Below are 26,598 nucleotides of genomic sequence, written 5' to 3'. Positions count from 1 at the left end.
GTTGAGATAGCATATTGATACGACATGCCATTTCCATTAAAAATCATGATTTTTCCAAGAAACTACCTTATGATTTCTTTCATTTTGCATTTTTTATAAGCTGAAAAAGAAATCTATTATTTCCAAAATAGGATCTTGGATCAAAATGACTCTTTTAGGCGCTCCTAAACATTAAAAAAAAAGTTAATTATTGATTCCATCAAAGAAGAATTAGTGGACGAATCACGATAACACGGTTCCTTAAATTCAAAACCAGTGAGTTAAATGTATTCTGCAACTCTGGACCTCTGACTCAAGTAATACTTCTTTAGCAAACCAAAATGTTATTGTTCAAAATATGCTGTGTGTGTTTTGTGTTCTTTTTAATTAACTACATAAAAAATGCAAAAGAAAGGTCAACTAAAAGTAATAAATAAAATAGTAAAATTAATTCATCCTTTAGGGGGGGGCTTTGCCCCCCTAAAATCTGCTATTGCCTACATAAAAGTTTGGAGCACTTAACAATCACAATACGTGCATTTATTAAGTGTTTAAAATTGTCTAACCGTACTATGAATTTTCTGAGAAAGGGGAAAAGCAATACTTATATAAGCATTACCTTTTCTTTCTTAGCAGGTTATGAGTTATATCACACATGTATCAAAACACTTGCTATGCACCCAGTTTTTTTAGGCATATTTCTTACATTTCTTTTTTATTTTCTTCGCATCCTGACGTGGAAATGCTACTCTACAGTACATACTAATTAAACGAAGCCAATTACAGGTCGAAGTTGGATTTCAGCTTCCTCCTTTGCTTATTCACTGAGTAGCTTTCCATGTTAAGAAGTATTGAGCGGTAGGAAGATGAAGTAATGTAAAGAATATCACAAGAACAATATAATACAGAATAACTAATGTTAAGAGTATGCAAAAGGATTCTAGAAATTTGTACAGTCTAGAATCATGAATAATATCCAGGGGCGCCCTGATGGGAGATCACGGTGACATTCCAAAAATATCCTTATTCGGCAAATTTTGCTTGACTAAGCTATATAATCAAGAAATAACACTAAAAAATCTTACTGTTGCTCTGAGGCGACGATATGTGAGAAGATTTTATAGAAATTCAAATGATTTTAAATTCAGAAGCGGCATACATACAACAAGTATGAAGTTATGTTTAAGAAATCAAAATCATAATCCCACCCCTTATTGCATTTATTATTAACTGATATCGCAAATCACAGCTCAGTTAATATACCAGCACATACTGAATTTGCTCATATATATTTTTTAGTGAACAGATCCTCTAACCATCTATCCCAGAAGCATATAAATATATCTTCCAATTACACAGATTTCTCCTAAGGAATTTGTGCATTATATGGACGCATTAGAACTCATCAGTCTACATTTTTATTAACAGAAATTCATGCTGAACAAAATGATTAACTTAAGGAGATGTTCCTAGAGTTTCTTCAAAGCAAATCCGTCTGTTAGATTAGGAATTATATAGAATTCAAACTTTTCTGTAGAGCTCAATATTAAGTTTTTTTGAACTGCTCAAACATTAAACAAAGCATTGTACAAGTAAAAACATAAGAAACATGGGACTAAGAAGGCCGTGCCGAGACTTTTAGAAATCAACTGTTTAATTCAAATGGGATAATTATCTCGAAAGTTATTAGGAGGAGGGAGATAGAAAAATTGGCCAACAGATACATATCCCCCCTCATATATCAACTTTCAAATTTTGAATATCTCTCGAATTATTTCATTTTCTGATATTTTCTGCTTCTGGGGATATTTTTATAACACTTTAAGTCTTTTCTCAAACTTTTTTTGAAACTAAAATAAACAGTTATTTGAAAAAAGTTATGTTCTTACAGTTTTTCAGTTTATAGTTTCAAAGTACAAAGTTGATGGTTTGGTTGTTTAAAGTGAATGATTTTATAGCAAATCCACACATGTGAAAGTAACTGATCAAATTGTATCTTCATTTGGTTTTCAGTAATAACTTAGTAAACATAAAAATTCTCCTTCAAAGTAGCAAGACACTTCATAATACAACATGAAAAAATTGATTTAGAGATGTAATAAACGATTTTTCCAACGATAACTGAACTTTTTCATCGATTATGTTTGCTGTAAGAGAGCAATAAATTTAGAGATAAACAAAACAATGCCTACTTGCCATTTTTAGGAAATGGTCATTTATAAAACTTTTACCTAAATACTACTGCCAAAAAAGATTTTTGTGATTTAAAATATAACCAATGAACGCTTTAATAGCTAAATTATTTTTATTTGTATTTTTAGGAAAAAAATATAATGAAAAGTAGAGACGATGTTTTAATTTACGATAAATATTAAATTAATAGGGGAGAATAATAATGAATGGGCTAAGAAGTTTAACGAGTCACTAGAAGTTTCAATGAATTTATTCTTTAAAAGAAAAAGCTAGTGTATTGGATAGTTATACTAATTTAAATGAACACTAAAATTTTTTTATAAATTAAAAATTGATGAAATTTCTCGAAATTGGAGTAGTTTGCTTCATTTTCCGACCTCCGCAAAATCTTACTACGGAAATTTATCGGTTTCCACAATTTATTCCTACTATAAAGGTTCTTAATCATTTTCATACCTATTTCCTTTTCTGAAACTTTCCTATACTTAAGATAAATAATGGTGAAAAATAATGATCATTTTTACGACACTAGAATATCTTTGGCTTGAAGCAACTAGAATGCAACTGCATCGAAATTTTCGAGTGAGCATGTCAAAATGATGATAATTAAGTCCAATGCTACAGAGTATAGAACATGAGAAACGTTTAAAATAATGGTAAACATAAAATCATTAATGTTCAAGCATTAGAACCACATAGTAAACAAATATGAGAGAGTTTTATACAAGCGGATGAAATCCGCTTTCGAAAAGAGTAAAAAATTGAGGCAGACACTCGAAAATATAAAGAACACAATAAAAATGTGTAAAGATTGCGTCTAATTCGCGAAAGTTGACAAATACGCAATAAATAATTAAACTTACCTGAGACATTAGGTATGTCATCCAGAGTAACAGTTGTTGAAGTTAAATGTGGGAGTGGTAACGTTAATATTACACCAGCACTTGTACCAACCCAAAGCAAATCTTTACAAGCCAGCATAGCTGTGACTCGCAAGCACGCTGCTTTATGCTGTCTTATTATGTCATCACAACCTGTAATACATATCATAAAATCTTTTGAATATCTACAGGAGTAATTTAATTTCAACAATCTTTTTAAATTGAATTAATACTTTTGCCTACCTAAAGTACGTAATATATGCTGATGTATACACATATTACTTTTATTTAGTTTTGTAGGCATCATTTAGGTAATGAAATCTTTCTTAATAATAATAATAAACAGTGAAATGTATATTACTTAATCCATCTGTGCAGATGAGACATTTTTATGCATGTATTCGCTCTTTATCCCCGAAACTTGAGACATTGGCATTTAATTCCCGTATATTCTTATAAGAGGAACCATTATGTATCATAATGTAAAGTATAAACTTTCTAAAACATTTTCTTGTATTTAAAAAATAATGGTTGTGTACATACTGCTAGCGTGCCCGTATGATCACTCCTGCAACACGTACAAATCATTGTTTTTTGAATTCAAGAAATTTTTTTAGAAAGTTGATACTTTACACTTTGGTTCATAATATAAAGTACTGGGAGTAAACGGCAAATACATCGTCCATTCAGTTCAAAACCGCCAGAAGTGAAAAATTTAATTTTTTGATTTTAAGCCGGTATTGGAGTGATAACATGTTGGATTTCAAAATGAAACGCAATAAATTTTATAATTACATATACATAGTAAAGTTAATCAATTTTTTTTTTGTACTTCACTTCAATGCTCAACATATTAGAACTGCAATAGCGTTATAAAATCAAAAACAAAAAATGTGGACTCACCTATGGTGGTAATCAATTGAATGTGCATTTTAAAACACATATCAAAAAGCGAATTAAGTTTCGATTTTGTTTCTTATATTATTACAAGTCTGGTTATAGTTCATTTCGTTTCCTATATGGACATGTATTGTGAAGTAATTGTAATCACAAATTAAAATTATAACTAATCATGTTGAAAATACTTAAACTAAAAATCTGAAGAACGCAGGAGAGATGTATTGACAGGAAGGGAAACGATTCATTAATCCTTTTCAGACTTGTGATGAAGTAAGAATGCAGTTAAAAGAGGTCCCAACACTGATCTTAGAATGAAAACAAGTTATTTTAATTTGTTTCGAGTTCTATGGTAAAACTTGACAAACTTTTGAGCTCATAAAACTGTACTCTTATAGCATCTGAAGTCACTACGACTGTTTTTGAAAAACATAGTAATTAATCTAAAGCTAATTATTTGCAGACGGAGAAAGCCTTGGCCTGCACCAGGCTGTTGTGCTGATGAAGAAGAATAATTATTTGATTGTGCATTATTCAAACAGTTATATATGCTATAAAAATATTTGTCTAAAGTTATTTCATACTAGTTTAGAACACAGGACACAGAGTGATACCATAAACTGCATCATCTTACCAGAAAGCATTTTAGTTACAGCAGGGGCAACATTGATGTCAAACAAGCATTCATAACTTGTTGCATGAAAAAGTCTGAGTATAGCACTATGATGCAGAGCTATCCATACTCCTAGACCAGATGTAACCATGCACAAAACTGTCCGCGTGACATCACTGCTGACAGCAAAAGAATGCTAAAAAAATGAAGTGTTTTATTTCAATTAGTCAAATATCAAGTTGATTTAAATTGCTTGATTGTGCAATGATTTTAAAATGTGACTTTTTGAAACGAAATAATATTTTTCGGTTAGCTTGTATAAAATAAAATGCATTAAAAAAGTGCATCTTTTCATTGCCTGTTTTAAAACTTCAATGTTTACGCTAATTCATACATTACAATAAGTAATATTTCTGTATGTTATAATTAAAAAATATTTTCTTTAATGCAATGTCATACAATAAATATTTTCTTACATGAGCTAAATTTAAAATTTTAGTGCACTTTCGCAGGAAGAAAACTAGGAAAAAAAAATTAATTAAATTTCATTCCTCCTAAAAATAGCTGAATATTTTATTATCACAAACATCTTGTGACGTTTATACATGTCTTTTAAACTAATATATTTCTATTCAATTACTATGGAAAAAACTGATAATGTCGTTGAATCGGGCAAAAAAAAAAAAAAAAAAAAAAAAAAAAAAAATTCTTACTGATGAATCAAATTTGATTAAATTATGAAAACTAGAAACTATTTAAAAGAAAAAAAATATAGAAAAAAAAAGTTATCTTGAGTAAATATTACCTCAACTTCAAGATTTGTAGTGTTTATCACATGAATCATGTTCTGACATCCGCACCAGAGTTTTCCAGCAACAGCCAACATTCTTGTTACCGGAGCCGTAGTATTTCCTAGGGTTACTTTCTGTGATTCAGTTGTGCACCAGCCTCCATCTGCAAATTTAAAAAAATTGTTAGTGTCATGCGACTGAAGTTAATATTGGTATTGTTCACTTGCTGAATTAATTATGGCTCTTGGATCCATGAGACATATTCGTACATTTCCAATACTACATTTAAATATGCTACGAAAATGAATTTGAACCCAAAGAATAAAACAATTATGACAACCTTTCAGGATGCACATAATTTATTTCAAAAAATGTATTAAAAAAATTTCGGTATTTCCTGTAACGAGATGTTCTCAAGTTAAAACAAAAATCTAAGTTCTGCAGACTCAACAATTGCAAAACGACATGAATCGCCGTAAATTGCGATTTGCTGTATAAATGTAACCTTTAACGAAAAAGTCAATGTTACTTAGAATACTGGTGGCCCTACATGCATGATCAGAAGTTCAGAAACACATTTTTGCTCATCACTACTTCTAGAACGCGTGGTGCAAACGCACAAGTTGCAAGTTTTTCGGGTCTATCTTTTTTTCTTTTTTTTGGCTGTAGTTTTCAAACTCTTCTAGAGCTTACTTTTATAATGCAAACGTTTCAACTTTTGCAACAATATTTGGGCGTGCTTTATGAGCGCAAATACTACGCCAATGTGAATGTAGTTGATGAGAAGGATAGTAATTAGACTAATTAGTTGAATTTCAACATTAAATATTTAAAGTATACAACTTTTTAAAGGAAAGAGTTTGTGTCATCGAGTGAAAATGATAATAATGAAATTTTTTGATAGTCTTTCAAATAGAGACCAAATAACAAAATGAATTAATAATAATAAACACTAATAATAAAACTGAGATAGGAATTGATACAAACCTGGATCTTTCTTATACATGTGGATTTCACCATTTGCAATTGAAACAAAAACTTTATTGTCCAAATATCTGGAAGAAAAATTCACAGTTATCGTTTCAATTTCTTTCAAATTTATATTTGTCTAATTTATTACGATGTACTTAAATTTGTCTTGAGTGTGCGATGTTAATACTTTCAAAAATTCTAATCATGCTACGTTCTAATTTGGTTACCTTGCATGAGTTGTTCAAAAATAAGTTAGAACGTTTTAAGATCTATGCTACCAATATATATCTATGTTCACACTGAATACTTAAGAAACAAATAAGTAGTTTACAAAAGAACAAACATTTAAAATGTGTGTAATAAATTATTCCAATTTCGTTTTAGTTTCACAAAGAACGAAAAACAATCGTAGGGTTTAAAAGTAAAAAGTAAATGTATAAATAAAAATGACACAAAAGTTATGTTTGTTTCTTTGTATAAAATCTCAAAAGGAAATGCAACTTTAAAACATTATTCAAGAAATTCTGACAATCTGTTTTCTTAAGTACATTTATCTTCCGGAAAAAGTATTCAGTATTTTACAGAAACATGTGGAAAGTCTCAATTACAATGTGCGAAAATACCTAAACATGATATTTCCATAGGGGCAGTAGATATATTAATGTTCCTATTATCGTAATAAGAAGTGGAAAAACTGACATAAGTAAGTGACTAATAATACCACCTCAGCAAAATGTAAAATGATTTCACAGGGGTGTGGGGGTTGTCAGAAGATTTTATCTCATACAAAAAACTATTAAGTTGAAAATTTAAAGTTTTGCTATGGAAAATGAAACCAGTTGATAATGTTTTTGGAAAGCAAAAAATGAGGGAATATTTGCCACCTCGTTTTTATTTAAAAGAAATGAATCCCTTACTTCTAAGCCACTAAAGGTACCTGAAATTGTGTTCGTTGAACTCGATTTCCGAAAACATCCGGAAAGATGGGAGTTCTGAATTCCATAATTTCCCCTAATTCTTTAAGGTGGCCTACAATCACATTTTGAGGATTTAAATTTCGAAAAATATCCGGGGAATAGTTCTTTAGAGCCCACCCCCTAACTTCATTCAAGATTGTCAATTTGAAATAGTAAGATACTATACAGTAAAAATTACAGGACTTCATGCACATCTTAAATTTTATACTTTGTAGGTTGAAAAATGTCTTCCCAATTACAAGTAAATATTTTGCCCCCTTAAAATTAAAAAATGATTACTTTTCATACTTACATAATACAACTAATTGATGCTCCATGCTGTATTTTGATCTTATTCTTCTTGGTTCGAATATTGTCATTGCAGTTGTAAACCTGAATACTGAAATGAAGAGAAAATCAAGATGTTTAAATTAGTTAAAATACTAAGAAACAATTTTTATTTCAATGTTATTTACACTATGTGAGCTAAAGGAAAAATTTCACAATCTTAAAGAAACACTAAAACATCTTCTAACTTTAGTGCTGTTGCAGATCCCCAATATAGGGGAAGAGATATATTAAATATATTTCATGGTACACTCAAATAAATTAGAACCAGAAATAGCATAGAATTAAGATTGTCTTTGAAAAGTCCTAAACAAGTAAGAATATGGTTGAGAGAAGCCTGGCAATTTTAACACTTGGTAAATATTGGAAAGACCGTAAAATCAGACTGAAATCTAAGACGATTTCTGATAAGTTTCTAACATTTGTTTACTCATGCTTGCTACATTGGAAAGATTGCACCACCAGGTCGCCTTTATTTATACTACTTTTGCAAAGGGACCACAATGGTGGGGGCTCTAGTGGTGTGGCCAGGGTCACACTATATCCCCATCTTCTACACGCTTTCAATTTGTGGGTGGCATATTCTTTGCCTCAGATCCAGAAGGACGTATTATGGTAATTTTAAAGTAAAGAGGAAAATCTATTTTATTCCACATGCAATGGATGGGACTCGCGCTTTTTTACCCCAGGTAAAAATTTGAAAAGGATTTTCTTTTTAAAGAATTGTTCACATGATTTGATGCAGAATAGGCGTCTACATACAATGCCATGTCCACAGAAATAGATTCAGTAAGTTTGAGTCAGGAATGACAAATAGCTCACTATACTTATTCTTTTGCCAAATTGCCCAATGTCTCATTACCGTGAATATAAAAGTGAGAGGATATCTGGAGAAGGATAAATTCCTAAATTGAATAAAAATGCTTTCTAGTAAAATTGCCTAGTAAAAACGCTTTACATATAACTTCAACTGTAGGATTATAACCAAATGACAAAGGAACCGGGGGAAGAAAGAACGGTACTGAGCCCCACATTCATGGCAACCAATTCTTTTTAATAAAGAGATCTTTCTAATTTTGAAGCTTCAACCTTGATATTGGATTAAAAAAAAATCCAGTACCAGCAAAGTCCTGTTTATCCTTGCTTCTATCTGTGCAGCTTAGGACAATGTCTTGTGTTGAGGATCTATTTATAATTTTGTTAGCCAACTGTCTTAAAGGAAAAGTACTTCCTATTTCTTACTCACACGTAAAGGAAGAGCAGTGTAAAGGACAGATTATATTTCCAATAATAATGAAGTGCTTGCCGTTTTTATGAAAATATATAGGTAAAAATTCGGTTCAAGTTTTTCTAAACAGGAAAGTAAGTCTTCTTTATTGTATCGGTGCATTCCTGAAATTTATGCGACTTTTAATATCAGAGTAAACACGGCTTCAGGACACTTTTAAACAAACTTTTGAATACTTTGGATCAATCTTGAAAATAGAAGCGCACTGAAGAATCCTTTAAACGTTAGATGAGGAGTTCCATTTATGTTCTCATCTTTTCTCGCTTCAGTAAAATTTATTGAAAATCAATATGAAGTTACAAAAATCTTTATAAGTGTAAAATAATTTAACTTAAAAAAACAAAAGACTCCCATACACATATTGTTCCGTCAAAACATGGCTTTATTTTTGGATTTTTGTAGAGCTCTACTTTAATTAAATCAACAAACTCAATGATGCTGCCCTTTTGGAGAGGTTTCTTTCATATATAGTAATAGAGAAACCGAGAAAATACTTCCATGAATACATTAACTATGCTTACCATCCATCCTCTGTGCCGAGCCACATAGTAGGTTGCTTATTGTCCATATCATCTTGACAATCTTCTTTAGGTATGGAATTCCCTCTTTTTCGATTTTCATCTTTTCCTTTTTCCTCATCTAAACAAAAAAAGGTGAAAACATTCATATATGTTCTTAAAGCACAAATCTTAGATGAGAAAGTAGAAAGGCACACGACAATGCAAAAGTGGGCATTTGTTTAGAAAATGCAAAATTAAGAATAAAATCTTTTCAGTTCTTGTAATTTATTTAAATTGTCAGCTTATTGTGTTTCTCCCGCGATCCAAACATTTACTTATACTACCTCCACTAAATTTTATATTTTTAATTAACATTTTCATTTTCGTATTTAATGCTTTCTTGCCAAAGTAATAAAACCATCGATAAATAGTATTGGGAATCTCTACAGCTGTGATACTATTATCTGAAATAATTCTGTATTACCCAACACCCGAAAATTCTAAAATATATTCCTTTAGAAATTACTACATTGTTATACATAAAAACATTACAACAAGCGCAAATAGTGGACCCACCTGTGGATTCAGTGTCATCGTCGTCATCACTAGAATCGCTAAAAGACAAATGAATAGTTTGTTAATGTAAATATTTAATGATAAATGCTAATAAACATTTTAGGGAAGCTTTTAGGCTTAGAATTATAATAATTTTACAAGTTCATATGAAAGAGAGGGTCTGATACTGAAAGCATACCAAAGAAATTATTTTGCGATAATGATAAAATTCATCATTATATTATGAGAAGTTATTGAACACACAGTTATCTTTTACGCAATTTTTACAATTGTAATTACGACTTTTTTTTATAGGTTTCCTCTTCAACGTTAATTTTTAAAAATATGAAATATTTTCTTTGAGAATAAGTAAGAGTAGATACAAAAAAGATGCAAAAACAAAATTCGTTCATCATGTTATGTTTTTTCCGAAATAAGTAATAACAAATAGTGATACTATGCACAATTTATGGACATTAAAATTTTCCAAAACAACATAAAAAAATGTAATAAAGCTGTTTATGTTAGATGAAACCATTCGGTGACAAAAGTATCAATTTGGGGTCACTATTTTGCCAGTACGTAAAGCAAAAATGTAAACAAATTCAGCTCATATACAACATTGGTAAATTTTATGTCGAAATTTACAATAGGACTGATTGATATAGTTAGAAATACAAAATGAAAATACCTGTCAAGTTGTATGTTCCCGTTACTTGCTCGTTCTTCATCAAATTCTTCATCCACTTCTTGCACTTCAACACTTACTCCAGACACGTTATCAGGCCTCCAACGAGCTTTTTCAGAATACCTAATTATAAATGTATTTAGAAGTAGAATATTAGTTACTTAAATTAACTCGTCACTCAGACATTTAAATATCGCAGTATAACGTACTTCTCAATATTCATATACGCAGGCAAATAAGGAAGAAGGGAATAAGGGAAAAGAACTTAAAACCATAGCATGGAGAGAAAAAAATAAATCTGCTTTTTTGAGAAAAGATACAAGGTGATTATATAATTAAGCATGGTTATCCTGTTTAGAGCAGCGTAGAACTCGTTCTAATAGACGTGTGTCATTAAAAATTAGTATCAACGTTATATTGACTACGGGAAGGGGTGGATACAAGGAGGGGGGGGTCATGTGGGTCGTGACCCCCCGGAATCTGCGAAATTTCTTTATAATAGTTATAAGGCTCGCTGCATTTGAGTAGTGAAAATGACTGCTTCAAAAAAAAAAAAAAAAAAAAAAAAAAACTGAACGGTAGGATAGGAAAAAGGAAATCATTTTTGAATTTTTTTTTTTTTTTTTTTTGTGGCGTAACATGTCATTTTCTATTGATATATAGCTTTGCTTTAGACAGTCTTTCTACGGCGCTGTTTTCAGGCGCCAGTAAACTGAAGTAAGAAAGAAGTGTCTGCCGCCCGATCGCTTTTTATGCAACAAATTTAATGGACAAGAGGAATATTTATAGAGCTGTAAGGCATCTCTTCAATTCAATAAAACATTTGATTGTGTTATTATTTTTTGTGTAAAATCTCTGTAAATTATTATTCCTTTCTGTTGTGATTTTAAGGCAGTTTCGTTTTTGTTCGTGCTGAGTTTATTTGTAAATGTGCTGTGAATAGTTAATTAGTATAAATCAGCGTTTTGGATTTTGTGTCACGCAAGAAATGTAAAATTTTAGTTTCGTATTAATGCGAAACCTCATTATACGAAGGTTTTCGTAAATTAGCCCCTTGTACTGAACGGAAACTGTGCTGAAAAAAGCCCCATTTTATTAGAAAAGGACTACCTATAACAAAAACAATGAAGTTTTCGGGTGATAAAACATTGCTGTCTTTTTTTTTTTTTTTTTTTTGCAAAGTTAAAAAAAAAAAAAAAAAAAAAAAGATCAATCCAAGTCCGTTTCAAACATATGCCGAGTTCCTGTATCAGACTCTGAGAATGCGACGTTGTCGTTCAACTTCTATTTTTCTACAACCGAAAAGAATCAGTCGGTGAGTATTGATCAATGTCTAAATTACATTTATAAAATATTTAATTTTTAATTAGATTTTCTCCGCATTTTTCAGTAAAGTTTTTATAGTATATTTCTGCGTACAAGATACGAGTAGATGTGTCATAATCATATATATGAATGAAATGAACCTTCTTTACGGAGATATCAGTACATAAAATATAAAAAAGAGTAGAGACCGTCGTAAGAAGCAATATCTTAATGTTTATTTTATTATAATTAATGTGCAATAACTTTTTGTTATGTCAGTTAGTTAATGTTTAATCACAACTTTTATGCTAAACAAGCCTTCGTTTCGGACCCAGATCTATAACTTTCGGGTTCCGCTACAAATATCAACAAGCCTTATACGTTTTTTCAACTCGTATCTGAGATGCCTATTTTATTCAAAGTCGCTATGTAAATTTGCGACATAGTTTTTTGTCATGCGAAATTTAAAAAAAAAAAAAAACTTAAAAAAAAGCTATTTCAATAATTTTTGTAAGCAATTTTGAAATTTTTATAAGGGGGGGGGGCATTCTCATAGTTTTTGAAGATTTCAGAAGAAATCTTCAATAAAAATAACAGTTCAAAATTTTACCACCAGGTGGGAACGTGGCGCTTGAAAAACTAAAAGCACAAATTGGAAACAACCACTAAAATGCGTTGACTGTGCCGTTAAAATTTTTATAGTGATTGATATAGAGAATCTCTCTCTTTTTTTTTTTGGATGGGGAGGGGGGATGACTCTCGTTCTTTCGAAGGAGAAAGGCATGCTCCATAACATTATAACATTTGAGGGTGGTGCGCCATTACTCTTGGGGGAATGGGCAATATTTCTTCAATCAAGTTTCTAGATTATTGCGCTTCTCCAGAAAACTGCACAGCTCAAACGATCCAACTCTTTACGCGTTAAATCTTAGACAGTATGCTTAACTTTTTCAATAAAAGGAAATTGAAACTTAAAAACTTAAAAGCACACGTTACATAAATTTATAAATATGAACTTCTAAGACGTCGTTGTAAATAATTCCTGTTCTAAAACTATGTTACGTTTTGAATTTCAGACCTTGCTTTCATAATAATTCAATGTAATTTCATCTTAGGTATGTTAAATACATGAAACACTTACGTGGAATTAGCAGCTGGAATAGATGCGATAGTTATGATGCGTGCATTGCAGACACCATTGCAAGACATGACTGTTGGCTCAGGCATCAAGCTAAGCACACAGACTTGTCCCACATAGCCATCGCTGTTGCACACCCAAACATCTCGCAAACCCTGCTGGTTGAGGCCCAGTGTAGCTGTAGCGCAAGTAAACTAAAAGTAAAAAATATTTTAGTCACGTTAAATAGTGTTAAGAATATATTACAGAAAAACAGAAGAACGCTGTTTCAGACAAAACGTGTCAGCAAATAAACTAATTTAATATACACTACTGGTTAAAAGTATTGCAAGTTAGAGAAATTGATCATTTTTTCAAAATAACATATCAAAAATAACATTTTTGATACTAAATTGTTTTTTTAAGTTCTAGCTAAACGAGAGGCGGCCCCCAATGTTTTTCATTTCAGTTCCACTCACTTATTATTTTTCTGCTCAGAGAAACTTAAAATTGTATCTTTATTTTATTTTATTTGAGAGGATCTGAAATGGATTCCTATTTCTGATAAACTGAACCTTTTTTCGTTCATATTATATTTTTATAAAATTAAATAACTACTTCTGCTCAATAATATCATATCTTTAAACTAATTAAACATTTGATATAAAATTGAAAAAAGAATATGAGGGGTTTCATGCTTGAAAAATCATTAGACTTTTCAAAGTTGCAATAATTTTGTCCAGTACTGTAAATTACTAGTTGATATAAATAGTAGAATATGTGATACAGATAAGTATTAAATCAAGATGGTGCATTCTTAAAAAAAACTGAGCGAAAATTTTTTCATGGCTGAATGTATTTTTCAACGTTAATATTAAACCGTTTTTCTGATGTGCAGACGGTTTTTTTTTTTAGTTACATGATTAAATTTACAATATAGCTCTTGTTAAATCAATGCAGAATATCTGCACTTTAATACTTATGCCAGTCAAAAATCTGAAAAACAGCTTTTACAGTCAATACAATAGAAATAAGAATATGTAAATGTTTAGTGCCCAAAACACATAAGTTAAGTTTTATACATTGCTTACGAACCTTTCCCCAGAAAGAAATCTCGTTAAGCCACTAAAACCTGACTTATCACAATAAATATAAAAAATCAGAAGCTCTATTAACTTGTCACAATTGCAAATATTTTCATACAACATCATTAAGTAGGATTATACAATTGAATTTGTAAGACAATTTCGAACAGCCATTTTTTTTTGTCTCAATGCAGATAAAAGTTAATGTAAAAAATTTATATTTGCATTCGATTTACCTGCAACCCGGCTCTTGTTTTACGAATTGGAAGTGGATGCATAAACTCGGGGGGAGGTCTACGATCCGTTGAAAGCGCTGAAGAAAAAGAAAGTTTTCATTATTCAGTTCATTTTCTTTACAAAAAAATACTCTAATGAAGTCAATTCTGTTACCTAGCTTTTGCTTCGCGTCGTTGAAGGCAGCCTCCCATATGGCTCTTTTCTCAGGTGAACAGAATTGGAATATTAAACTTTCAACTCCTTCCCTAGTAACATAAATAATAATTAATACATTTATATACAATGTACTATAATTTATGTAGTGTACATTAAATTTATGTCGATGATCTGAAGAATTTATTAGTTTCTAACACAAGCTGAAGATAAAAAAAAATGTTTTTATCTTCAGCTTGTGTTTTAAGCAGTGTTGCAAAATAAATCTGTTGTATATTTATTTTTTAATAGTTTTCGACATGTTTTGTTACTTAGAATATATTTTAAAAATTATGTTCTGTCGTAAAAAAACTTATGTTGACAAAAAAAGGGAGAAGAGGGAGGATTGTTGGTTTCAAGTAGAATTTTCGTAGGGAACAAAAAATTAAATGTAAGAAACAACACCATTGTAACACATATTGATGCGGTAGATTGCTTCTTCTAATCCATCATAAGAATTGTATTCGTTTGGAATCGATGAACTTTTCCATTTTTAACATTTCCATTCATACTGTTAAATATTCGTGCTTTCTAAGTTTAAATACGGTTTTGTTATATTTGAAAACTTTTAAAATGTATTTTGATTGTAATTTGTAATTATTGATCCATCCATAAATGTCATCCACCATAATAAGTAAGTGCATTACATTAGTAGTTATTATTGATGGGTGAATACAGAGCAGTTAATGCATTAGGGCAGTGGCTCCCAAAGTGGTCCGCAGGGATCCCTAGAGGTCTGCATAAGTTTGCAAGTGTTCCATGCAAACGAAAGAGAAAGTTGGGGGTCCATGAGATGCAAATCCTATTTAAGCTTATCTAACTGGGTAGTTTATGATTTTTTAAAAAATCTACAATAAAAAGGGCCCCTCTCACTGTCGAATAAATTTCTTATTCGTACCTTAAAAAGGGGGTCCACGAGAAATTGACAAACTCGGCAAGGGGTCCACGTAACAAAAAAGATTAGGAACCCCTGCTTTATGTGATAAAACAACTAACAGTATAATTAATTGATTGTACCAAAATTTTGATTGTTGAGTACTTCCTATTAACAACACATTTTATTTAACAATGAATTACATATTTTTCAGAGAACTATTAATCTTACATTTTTAACCAATTACATATTTTAATAATAATCAATCAAATCTGTCCACAATATTAACTTACTGCGTTGTGATTGTCAGTTCAAGATTCACAAGTTGTGAGTCTTGGTTTTGTTTCTCATGTAGTTGCTTAACCATTCCATTGGTCAAATCTTTGACAACATCTTCCAATGCCTAAGTAAACCAATGTAATGTTAATAATACAATTAATAAATAAACAAAAAAAATGCTAACAAATGCAGCACTAATGAATTAGTTAAATATTTTATACAGGCAAAAATAAAAGTTCATAAATTCTGTCAAAGACTAATTTTATGAAAAAGTGTGCTGGCTGAGGATACCCTGCCAAGAGACTGGGGAATAAATGAGCAATTAAGTAATTACTTCTGGGGATTAAAATAATTTAATTGGTTTTGCTCATTCTGTCTTCCACTCGTTACGGGACGTTAGCATAATTGGCTGCTGCGTGCCGCGGCATAGCGTAAAATGGGAATGATCACCGCGGCTTTAGCGTGACATTCCTCCTTTGAATCTCTGATTTAAACCCTCCACTTCTTCATCATCATTTCCTTTTAAATAATTTACTTACCTAATACCTGAATGTAGAATCTGCATGAATTCAGGTACTTAAACTATTACAATCATATTGGAATCACTATATTGGTGATTCCAATATATAGGTGGTACTATTGAACTATATTAGTGGTTCTCACGTCAAATCGCGGCTGATACCAACATAGATTCGTCCACGGTACATGGGCCGTAGCAAAAATGGTTGAAATAAGGAAATGTGGAAAGTTTGAGGGGTGCAGGTGCAGCCAGAGTGACGTCATCACACGTGGATCAACCCATCCGCCGACGAGCGGTGGCAGCCCTGCAAGCCACGTGTACCTCCATTCTGATGCATGTGCAAGACACCCTGGATGTTCCCATATCGACCAGAACCATTTCCCCTCCGTTGGTTGCAAGTGGTCTGTGCTCATGGCGCACAGTGAGGCGAAAACTCCAACAAGCGCTTAAAAATGATTTTTTTTCCCTATATTCAACTAATTGAGGATTTACAAATTTGCACACGTCTACCTCTTCGGCAATCAGAAGTGGAATTATAGAGCCCTTCGTCCACTACAAAGCTAAAGGGAGCCTTTAGAAGGTGAAGAATAATAAGTAGCGGGAAATTTAACAAAATGTTTTTAAGCAGTCGATAAATTTTCTTTCTTATTTAAGGCAGGTATGTTTAATTTCTCTCGTGTCCAACGATAGTAATAGAACGAAAAAAAATAATAATCGAACATTCAAACCGAAAATCGGTTTTGATCAGCACCGAAAACTAGGGAATTCAAAGTCATTTTTTTCAAAACCCTCTACAAAAAAATGTACTCTTATGTATTTTTTGAAATTAATATTGATTAGTCATCAATGTTCTGTATGAAGACCCTGAAGAGGAATTAGCTGCGTAAACCTGCGAACTTCGGACCCTGAGCCCAAACAAGTCGGAAAAACTCGCTAGTTACGTGCCTTTGTAAACAAACAAACGAAAGAGTTTAAAAAGCATTTTAAAGCTCTTTTTGGCGGTTTCGCCGGTCGCCCCACTGTGCGACGTCCGTTAAGCAGACTACCATTGGCCCCATAGCATAGTCGTCAACGCTTGGAACAATGCCGTGCAAGAGCGAATTGGATGACGAAATAACGGAACGTCGTGTTATCAGATGAGTCACGATTCTATTTTGTCAATGCCAGTCGCCACATACAAGTGTGGCGTAGACAGGCCTAATCCGGCAGCAACTGTGGAGCGCCCCACCGCTCGACAACGTGGCATCATCGTTTGGGGCGCTATTACATATGGTACCACGTCATCTCTAGTTAAAATTCAGGGCCCTAAAAGGGCCAAACGATATGTGCAGAATGCTGTGGTCGGTGGCAATCCCTTACCTATAGAGGGTACTAAATGCATTTTTTCAGCAGGATAGCGCCCAATCATACAGTTCGCATTTCCCAGCACTACAGCTACAGGGGTACAAATGCTTCCGTGGCCACCGTACTCTCTTGATCTGTCAGCAATCGAGCACGTGTGAGATGTAATTATATGCCGTTTGCAAACTCTGTCCCTGTCTCTTTGGCAAATAGTTGACAGGAAATGGAGAGCCATCCCTCAAGACACCATCCGCACTCTTATTGACTTTTAACCAGACGTGTTTCTTCGTACATCGGCGTTCGCGGTGGTCCTACATCCTACTGAGTCGACGCTGTTATCCTGTAATCTGAATATCAATTCGAAATAAAGATCACTTATTGTTCCTTATTGGCTCTGAATTTTTGCCAAATTTCATTCCTTCCAGAACACTCCTTCTTGGTGTTGCATTTCAATGTCGAGCAGTGTATAACAGAAAAAAAGAGAGCGAAAAATATAAAAGTGGAAATGGAAGAACCGCAAAGTAAAAAAACAAAACAAAAAATCTCTTCTCCCTCTAAAAACACACACACAACAAAAAATATCCAAAATAAGTACCAATCAAAAAACATTAAAAAAAAAGAGCTAAATGTATTTCTTTTTTGATCCTCATCCGTAAATTACATTTATTTTATCATGGCTACTAAAACTTGGGTTTTGCCCCTCCCTCCCTCCTTGAGAGGGGGGAATTCCCCGTTTTCAATATCAATCTTGTGTTAGGAATTTATTTGAAAGCTTGGAGTTTGAGTTTTATTCATGAAAAGAAATACATTAAACAATTTAATAGTGACACAATATTTTCACCTAAATATAGGTTTTTGTCTAAGAAATCTGATTTTTTTTTCATACACAAGGTGAGTCCTTGACAGAAATTTCATGCATTCAAAAACAAATAAAAAAACTCTGAAAGAAGAATTCATAGTTTAATTAAATGGTCAAATAGCAAAAACATATAGCATTTTGAATAAAATCATTAGTTAAAGGTAGAGTTTAAATTGAAATTATTTTACCTGCTGATGATTATTCATTTTTGCAACTAACTCACTAATTTGAGAGAGTAGAGCAACATCTTCTTCAAGATTTTCGATATCCTTTAACGCTTTCTTCATGTTTCCATCTGTACCTGAGCAAAAAGTTAAATTGGTGTGATTAACAATTTTTTTTTCACTGACCTGACTGTAATTTACTTAAGATATAGCATAACGAGTAACAAAGCATCATATCAAAACAGAAATATGAGCACAGGGGCGCCGCGAATTCAAATTTTTGGGAGAACGGAAATACTCCAAATTGGGACGAGTGATGATAATTTTGCCGAATGGAACTCGAAATTTTACCAAATAGAACTCCAAATGTTGCCGAATGATGATAATTTGCCAAATAAAGACATTTTCGGGAGGTCACAGTGACCTCCCATCGGGATATCTCTGTGTGAGCACAATAACAACCTCTTGTATATTTTTTAAATAACTAATTATAATAATTTGAAATTTTGAAGATTTTGGAACACTATAATTGCCGTGTAATTCAGTTTATCGCTAGAGAAAAACAGAGATTAACTTATGCGAAAAGAAAGCCCTTAAAACTTTTTTTCATACCTAAATTCCTGTATTCCACCTATTATGCAAACATTTATAGGATATTTAAAAGAATTACAGGAGCTGAGCTCCCGTGAGCTCTCATGTACAATAACCTCTGGATTAAAATAATGTAGATGGTTAGGTATACCAAAATATATAATAGAACCAACAGATGACTCAATAAATCTACTAACAATCATTAAAATATTTTTAAAAAATCTTATCGATTAATGAAACAAGGAATAAATGGCATTAAAAGTTTCATTAAAATGTATCATAAGTAACACGAAAACCAAATTAAACAGCATTAAAAGCTCTAATAAAATGTAAAATACCCGTCGAAAAATAGAGGGTGTTTTTAAAACCTGATAAAGAAACTTCGTCAGATGTTAACATAAACCTTTTTATATTTTGGTCCTTATGTCAAAAAGTTTTTTCACAACGTTAATATACTTAGCTCTGAGCTTTAGATGATTTTCAACTTTGATCCAGGCACTATATGGCCAGATTTTACTTTCGAGGGGGGGGGGGGGAGGGAGTGATCATAAGAGTTCTTATATAAATATAAACTGTCATATTAGTTATCAATATGCGCTTGCGGGCTTTTTCTCAAAATTCCCCTCTCGGCGTCCCTTGGCGTGTTTCCTTTCATACATGCCATTTTTAGTTTTCGACGTTAGCGTCATATAAGGGAGGGTGACCCAAAAGCGGGTAGGTAAATGAAGAACGATCGAAAATTGTAGTTTTTGGATTTTTATCGTAACAATTTTGGTTTTATTTTCAGAAGGGACATTGAACTTCAGAATAAAAAGTAATTCTTGCGTTATTTCAAACCCAATATTTATTTATTAACAATTATTACGAACACTCAAAAAACCCGCTTTGCCCTACCAGGCGGCCCAAAGCGGGGAAGCCGTTCGGATAAAGCGAGTAAGCTAAACTAATTGTGATTTGGTACATTTGTCAGTCCAATATGATGTAGTAAATCATTAAACTAATTGACTAGTTAACTGCCATTATAAAAAAATAACAATAAAGTCACATTTTTTGAATTTAAATTAAAACTCTAAGTCAGCACATTTGTTTATAAAACATAAAGAAATAATTAATTATATCAATAGACTAGCTAATTCCCATCATAAAAAATAAACTTTTAAAGTTATACGTATCCTATATTTAAAGAGAGAATCTAAGTCAGTACATCTGTGAACAAAACATATAGAAAGCGAGTATACCCGCTTTGCCCTCCCCACTTTGCTCAAAAATGGGGGAGGGGGGTAAATAATTATAATCTACAATCAAAATTAAAAGAAAGCGGCATGGCTATCGTAGTTTATAGATGCATGGTGTCAGAATAACGTAATAGTGTTAACAATAAAAAAACAAAAAAGCTCGTTTTCGACTAATCGAAAGTTATATATCTTCAGTTTTTTTTTTAGAAATGTATAATTTTCTGTATTTTAAGTCTGGTTACGTCATGCCGCTTTATCGCTGTTTCTCTAATACTGATTGCACACTAGGCGGCGGCATACGAAAGCCACTTTGGGCGACATACCCGCTTTAGGCCACCCTCCCTTACATGCCTTTAGCTAATAATGTGGCAACTTTAGAAAAATAATGACGCGATAAGGATCAAAATACAGAAGGAATTGTGTATACATCTAAAGATTTTTTTTTTAAGTGCAAGACCTCATAAAAACATTTAAAAAAATCAGTGAAATGTAAAATTCAAATATGAGGAGCAAACATGCATCTTGCAGTTTTTCTTTTGCCATAACATAATGGTCTAGTTCACACTCGACGTGCTGAACAGAGCGCATCGCATACACTACTTTTCTTAACGCACGCTAGGAAAAGTGTCGTATACATTATAATTATACATTAGATTTCGATTATCAGCTGAGTAAAATCCAGATGGAAGTTGAGGGTGTTAATTTGACGTGAAAAATTAAAGCAGTATCTGCAGAAACGATATTTTGAGCTATCTGATGGAACGCGTTTTGAACTCCTCATTATTTTCGAAAAAGCAAGAGCAGTGAAATGCTGAAATTTGACGATATATTTGGTGCTTTATTTTCAGCGGAAACCAATTAAGCAAGCCTGTACAATAAAGCTACAATACTATGGATGAAAAGCAAAAAAAAAAAAAAAAAGAAGGAAAACTAAAAAATTTACGCCTACTGCTGTTTATCTTTCCATGGCAGTATTAGTCTTCAAACCAATTTGTAAAATCTACACGGTTTACCAAAGCGGTTTTTTTTTTTTTTTTTTTTGGAGTGTATCATCAAGATTTTCAAAATATATCTCCTCCAGTTCTTTCCAACAAGCCTGTTCATCCTATTCACAGAGCACAAAATCCCAAATGTGAGGACACTCTTTAATTTCTTCAATTAATAAGTCGATATCGATACCGGTAGAGAAACAGCGATAAAGCGGCATGACGTAACCATACTTAAAATACAGAAAATTATACATTTCTAAAAGAAAACTGAAAGATATATAACTTTCGATTAGTCGAAAACGAGCTTTTTTTTTTATTGTTAATACCATTACGTTTGTCTACCAAAATTTCTTTCACAGCACTTAGCACGTGAACAGTGTAGTACATATCAAAGTTTCTCAACCCCCGAATTCTGATTCAAAATAGCAAGCGAAATCTCGAAACGCACAATTTTAAGCTCAACGCGCGTTTTATGTGAAAATTCTAGTTGGTTCCTCGTGATAAATATGGATGCACCAAAAATATATATTAGGACGAAATATCTTTTGCTTCCTCAAGGAGTTCGAAATCTCCAGAAAGATAAAGTGTTAGTTGATTCAGATCACACACAATAGATGGCATCTGACTCTCCGGTCCTTTTTCTGAAATGAACTTTTTTTTTTTGCCGTTGTATTTAGAATATATATGATTATTTTCTTTCAAAAGATATCAGTGTCAATTAATTGGAATAAAATGTTTTACACATTTAGTTTTGCAATTAGTTACACATTAGTTTTAATTAGTCTCCATAAAAATCTGATACTAAAACTAAACTTTTTTTTTTTGACTTCTCCTTGATGGTGCTCTTGAAATTACAAGTATGTAATCCAAAAGTTATGCGAAGGTAAAACAATATTATGTACTTTAAAAGCACACATTAAAAAAAAAAAAAAAAAAAAAAAACAACAACAGCATACTTTTACTAGTTCACTTAGTAGTTAGATTGTACACATGTTTTTAAATATAGCTTAACATGAAAACCAACTTACTTTTAGCTATGTCCAGATTGTCTAAAGATAATCTTGTTAGAAGTTTGTATTTGTTCATTTCTAAGCTGCTTATAATATTCTGAGGAATTCTGGAATTTAAAAAAAATGTGTTTCATTAAAAGCGATTCGGTCACATAATACACGAATATCACAAAATAGAAACGTGAGGGAACTATCAATAAAGATCTGCAACTTGGTATAGATATATCTTTTTTATGAAGACCAGTGTCTTAGTTGTAGCGCTTTGCATTTCCGCGCCGCATGCCCCAATTTGGTTGGACACAGTCACCACATCGCTTCACCGCTTCTGTATGTCAATAAAATGAGTACTAAGCGAGCTTGGGAACACTGGGGGTTCAGGGTTCGGCTAATCCACTAACCGGAACAATCTGCCTGATACCCCAGAAAGAAGAATTGAATTTCAAGAAAATTGAAATGGGCATGGTAGGTCTTGACTTCCATGGGCTTTTGTGTTAATGGGAATTTTACATTTTTGTTTTGGATTCACAATATGAGCTTCATTATTTTCTTTAATAATGATTATCAATTATCAGTACATATTGAAATACATATCACGCTTTCTACATCCATAGTAATTTACGTAGATTAAATACATTTTTTAAATGTACAGTCATAAGTTCTAAAACTATGTTAATATTTCTAGAATCGTTTCTAAAGAAATAAAAATAAATAAACGTTATTTACTTTCCAAAACGTGGAAATAACAATTAAGTATAAGGATTGAATCTGAGGGAAGATAATTTTGTTGCTGATGCTTCCACTGATGAATCTTAACAACAAAATATATTTATGTCGAAAAGGTTTAACAGGCATAGTTACTTACGCAGATGTTGAGGATGGTTTCCTCATGGTTGTGCTTTTCTTTTTCATACTTGTAATGAGCAGTACATCAGAAAAGAGGAAGATACATCTTTCTTTCTTTGTCCCAAGGCCACCCTACAACAAAATTGTTCTTTCTTAAAAAAAGCCACCATAAACATTTGATAACTGTATACCAATTTGAAACTGATACTTCATTTTAGAGTTTTAACGAATCACTTTTATTCAGTCACTTTGTAGAAACTTAGATGGAATGCACCGTCAGCAAACTGTTATGCAGAAGAAAATCGAGGTTTAAGAATGCAAATTACATCAATGAACATCCCAGAATTGGTGCCACCCTTTGTTGGCTGATTGGGGTGCCACCTCCACAAAATAGTAGGTGTTCCAAGTCCCCTAAATATGCCTAAACTCTGCACAGTCAGATTTCTCGTTGGGAGTACATAAAAAATGCCAGAAGAGCTGTTAATATACCATCCATAGTTTACGTGAAAAATACGAAAAACAAACGGGTCCTCAAGTATCAATTTCTTATTTTTCCTTAGAGATTTTTTTTGGCACTTTTGTCAACGTTTTATAATAACTTCATTTACAAACCCTTCGTCCAGTGCGAAAACTTTAAAATGACGGGCCTGCTTTGACGCATGTGTTATACTTTCCTGCTAAGCACAAAAGTCGTATCAGCACTTTTTATTAAAATTAAGTTACGGTCACTAGGTGGTTATTTATCACATTTCACCTAAATACGATGTTCTACGGTCATATGAGGCAGAGAGAAGCAAAGGGATGTAAGTGGACATTTTCAAGTTTTGAGTAAAACGCGTTTAAAGATTGTCCTCGGTAAGCTTTCATTGAAAAGTTTTTCTAAGTCATGTAGTATAACATGACCATACCAGGCCTACTAGAACTATCTCTTGCCGAAGAAAGAGGAGAGGTTTTCCTTACTGGTTATCTCTAATATTTTAATTTTGCCACTTACATCCTTTTGCTTCTCACTGCCTCATACGTCAATGCGAAATTTTTTTTAAAAAATCTGAAAAACTTATACACTAAAAACGATTCAGAAACGTTCCTGGAAAATAATAGGCAGCTGATATGCCCAATTTCAACCGGTAGCATACCTTACAAAAACCAGGAACGTTTTCCAATAAAAATCATTAACTTTTCTGAAATATTGGGAAATCTCCCCTGTTAAAGCCATGAACCGTCTAGAAAAATTAAATGGGTTTGATAAGAACGTTCCTGATTTACCAAGAAAGCTCTAGAAGCATTACAGCAACAACGGCCAAGGCTACGCGAAAATTACAAGCAAGAACCAAGCATATTCCTTGCCTGCCTCACAAAATTGCAGCTACCCAGTGACTTGTTTACTCCCATTGGGAATAATAAGTCAATCCGGGCAGGTCGTAATCAAAGTAAAGCCTATACACTTAATAAACATGATCAGTCAATCTTTAAACTGGTAGCAAAAAATATTTTTCACACCAGTGCAAAGTCTGCATTCGTGCATCTTTTAGCAATTCAGGAAACTCTTTTGCGAAGATACTTGATTTTGCGGGGAAATAGGTGAACACCTCTGAAATCCCGAAACGTTCCACGAAAATAACCAGTAAAGTTTCGGAATTTTTTTACAGTGTATCTGAATGAAATACATGGAGGCGCAAAACTTTAAACGGGATTTTCTCATTTAGAACTCGGCTGCAGATGCAACTTTTTGCGTGTAGTACTGCAGTATAGTTACTTACTATAAATTGTTATTACTCACAGTGTTTAAAAAAAATAAATAAATAAAAATAAATAAATAAAAATAAATAAATAAATCAATAATTCTTAAAAATGCATAAAATACTTACAGGCATTGATACGACATCATGACGAATGTAGTCTCGATCCGGCTGCACTAACTGAAATTGAAAAAGGTCACATAATGACTTCGAAATTCTTATATACATAATTCATAGTACACATTCAATATACTTCCGTTGCAACAAAAAATAAAGAAAGTCTAATTTGGAATAGTAGAAACAAACTCCGTAAAAATTTGACACTTCCTTTATTTTCGCGTGGTAGAAGTTCACTATCACTTTGGCAGGATAAATCATTGGCAACCGTCAGTTATTATTTTAGTTATGTCAAGTCGTGTTTCTAAAACACATCTCTTCAATTTTCATTCTCACTTCATTGAAATTGGACGGAATGTTATGTGACAATCAGACACAAAGCTGTTTCATGTTGACGGCAGAAATAGAAATTCTGAACCTACCCCTGGATCTCAAATGCTACGTAGTATGCCAACATAAATGTTGACCAGCTACTTTGCAATAAATTGAAAAACCGCTTGATAATTATCTTCGTGGTAAGGTCACCATAAAATTTATTGACTTTAGTTTATTAAAAAGTTTATGAATGTTTGCGCAGTGTATCACAATACTACATGAAATTGTACTTGTACAATAAATTCTTGAAATTCGGGAAATAATACTTCATTATGATCCTGTATTAAAAGTATTATTCTGCAGTGGGCAGAGCCAGCACGTCACGTCACGTCACGTGTTAGGAATTCGCATAATGTATACTACCTCCACAATTGCAACATGAACACTAACAGCGCCATTTATCGCAATATTGTGCACTATTTTATTTTCTTCCTCAAAGAAAATTCGATGGCCGTACGATAATTCTGGTGAAATATCAAATCACTCGGACCAGAAAAATTAGAGCGTTTTGAAATCGTAATTATAATTTATAATTATAATTGCGATTTCAAAAATCATCAATCAGTATTTAATCATCAATCTGTATACTGGTGAATCGGTATGAACGAGCTATTGAGTTAATAATATTTAATTTGGATTGATAAGGACCAAATTTTCCATTGAAAATTCATTAGATTTTATAGATAATTGTAATGTGTATTTTTTTAAATTGTTTGAACTCCGATTTTTCCCCGTGTATGAGGCAAAAAAAAAAAAGTTAAAGCTTAACCACGAAGATATGGTGGATGATTTTGAAGTGGAAACGTGATTTGTGTATAATTTGTACTTAGTAAACTCAGCCAGAAAGCGCCGAGTAGTAAGATTTGAGTTCTCGCTGATCCTATCTATTATAATATAATAACCAGCAGCCTATTACTAATCGTACAAATGATGTTTCCGCTTCAAGGTCATCCACCATCTCTCCGTGGTCCAGATTTACCCATATTTATCACAGGACCTCTTGCCAGATCATGTAATGGGCTTCCTTTCAATTTTGTCAACATGTAATTTAGAATATTCTCGTCT

The 26,598-nt window shown here is 32.4% G+C and overlaps 1 protein-coding gene across 1 annotated transcript in view; it reads right to left on the bottom strand.

Annotated features, from left to right (window-relative positions):
* The window catches only part of LOC129231465 (rho guanine nucleotide exchange factor 17-like), a 433,937-nt gene that overhangs the window by 5,091 nt on the left and 402,248 nt on the right, over positions 1–26,598 (bottom strand). Inside the window, 16 exon segments of the mRNA XM_054865790.1 lie at positions 3,036–3,206; positions 4,585–4,759; positions 5,369–5,517; positions 6,342–6,409; positions 7,596–7,682; positions 9,440–9,557; positions 9,995–10,032; positions 10,665–10,784; positions 13,102–13,298; positions 14,405–14,481; positions 14,559–14,650; positions 15,765–15,874; positions 18,659–18,771; positions 22,478–22,566; positions 23,322–23,434; positions 25,171–25,221. Of these exon segments, the coding sequence (XP_054721765.1) occupies positions 3,036–3,206; positions 4,585–4,759; positions 5,369–5,517; positions 6,342–6,409; positions 7,596–7,682; positions 9,440–9,557; positions 9,995–10,032; positions 10,665–10,784; positions 13,102–13,298; positions 14,405–14,481; positions 14,559–14,650; positions 15,765–15,874; positions 18,659–18,771; positions 22,478–22,566; positions 23,322–23,434; positions 25,171–25,221 (1,768 nt within the window).

The sequence above is a fragment of the Uloborus diversus genome, chromosome 10, assembly GCF_026930045.1.
Source record: "Uloborus diversus isolate 005 chromosome 10, Udiv.v.3.1, whole genome shotgun sequence".
NCBI classification, from domain to species: domain Eukaryota; kingdom Metazoa; phylum Arthropoda; class Arachnida; order Araneae; family Uloboridae; genus Uloborus; species Uloborus diversus.
This window is presented reverse-complemented; position numbering and strand designations above follow the sequence as displayed.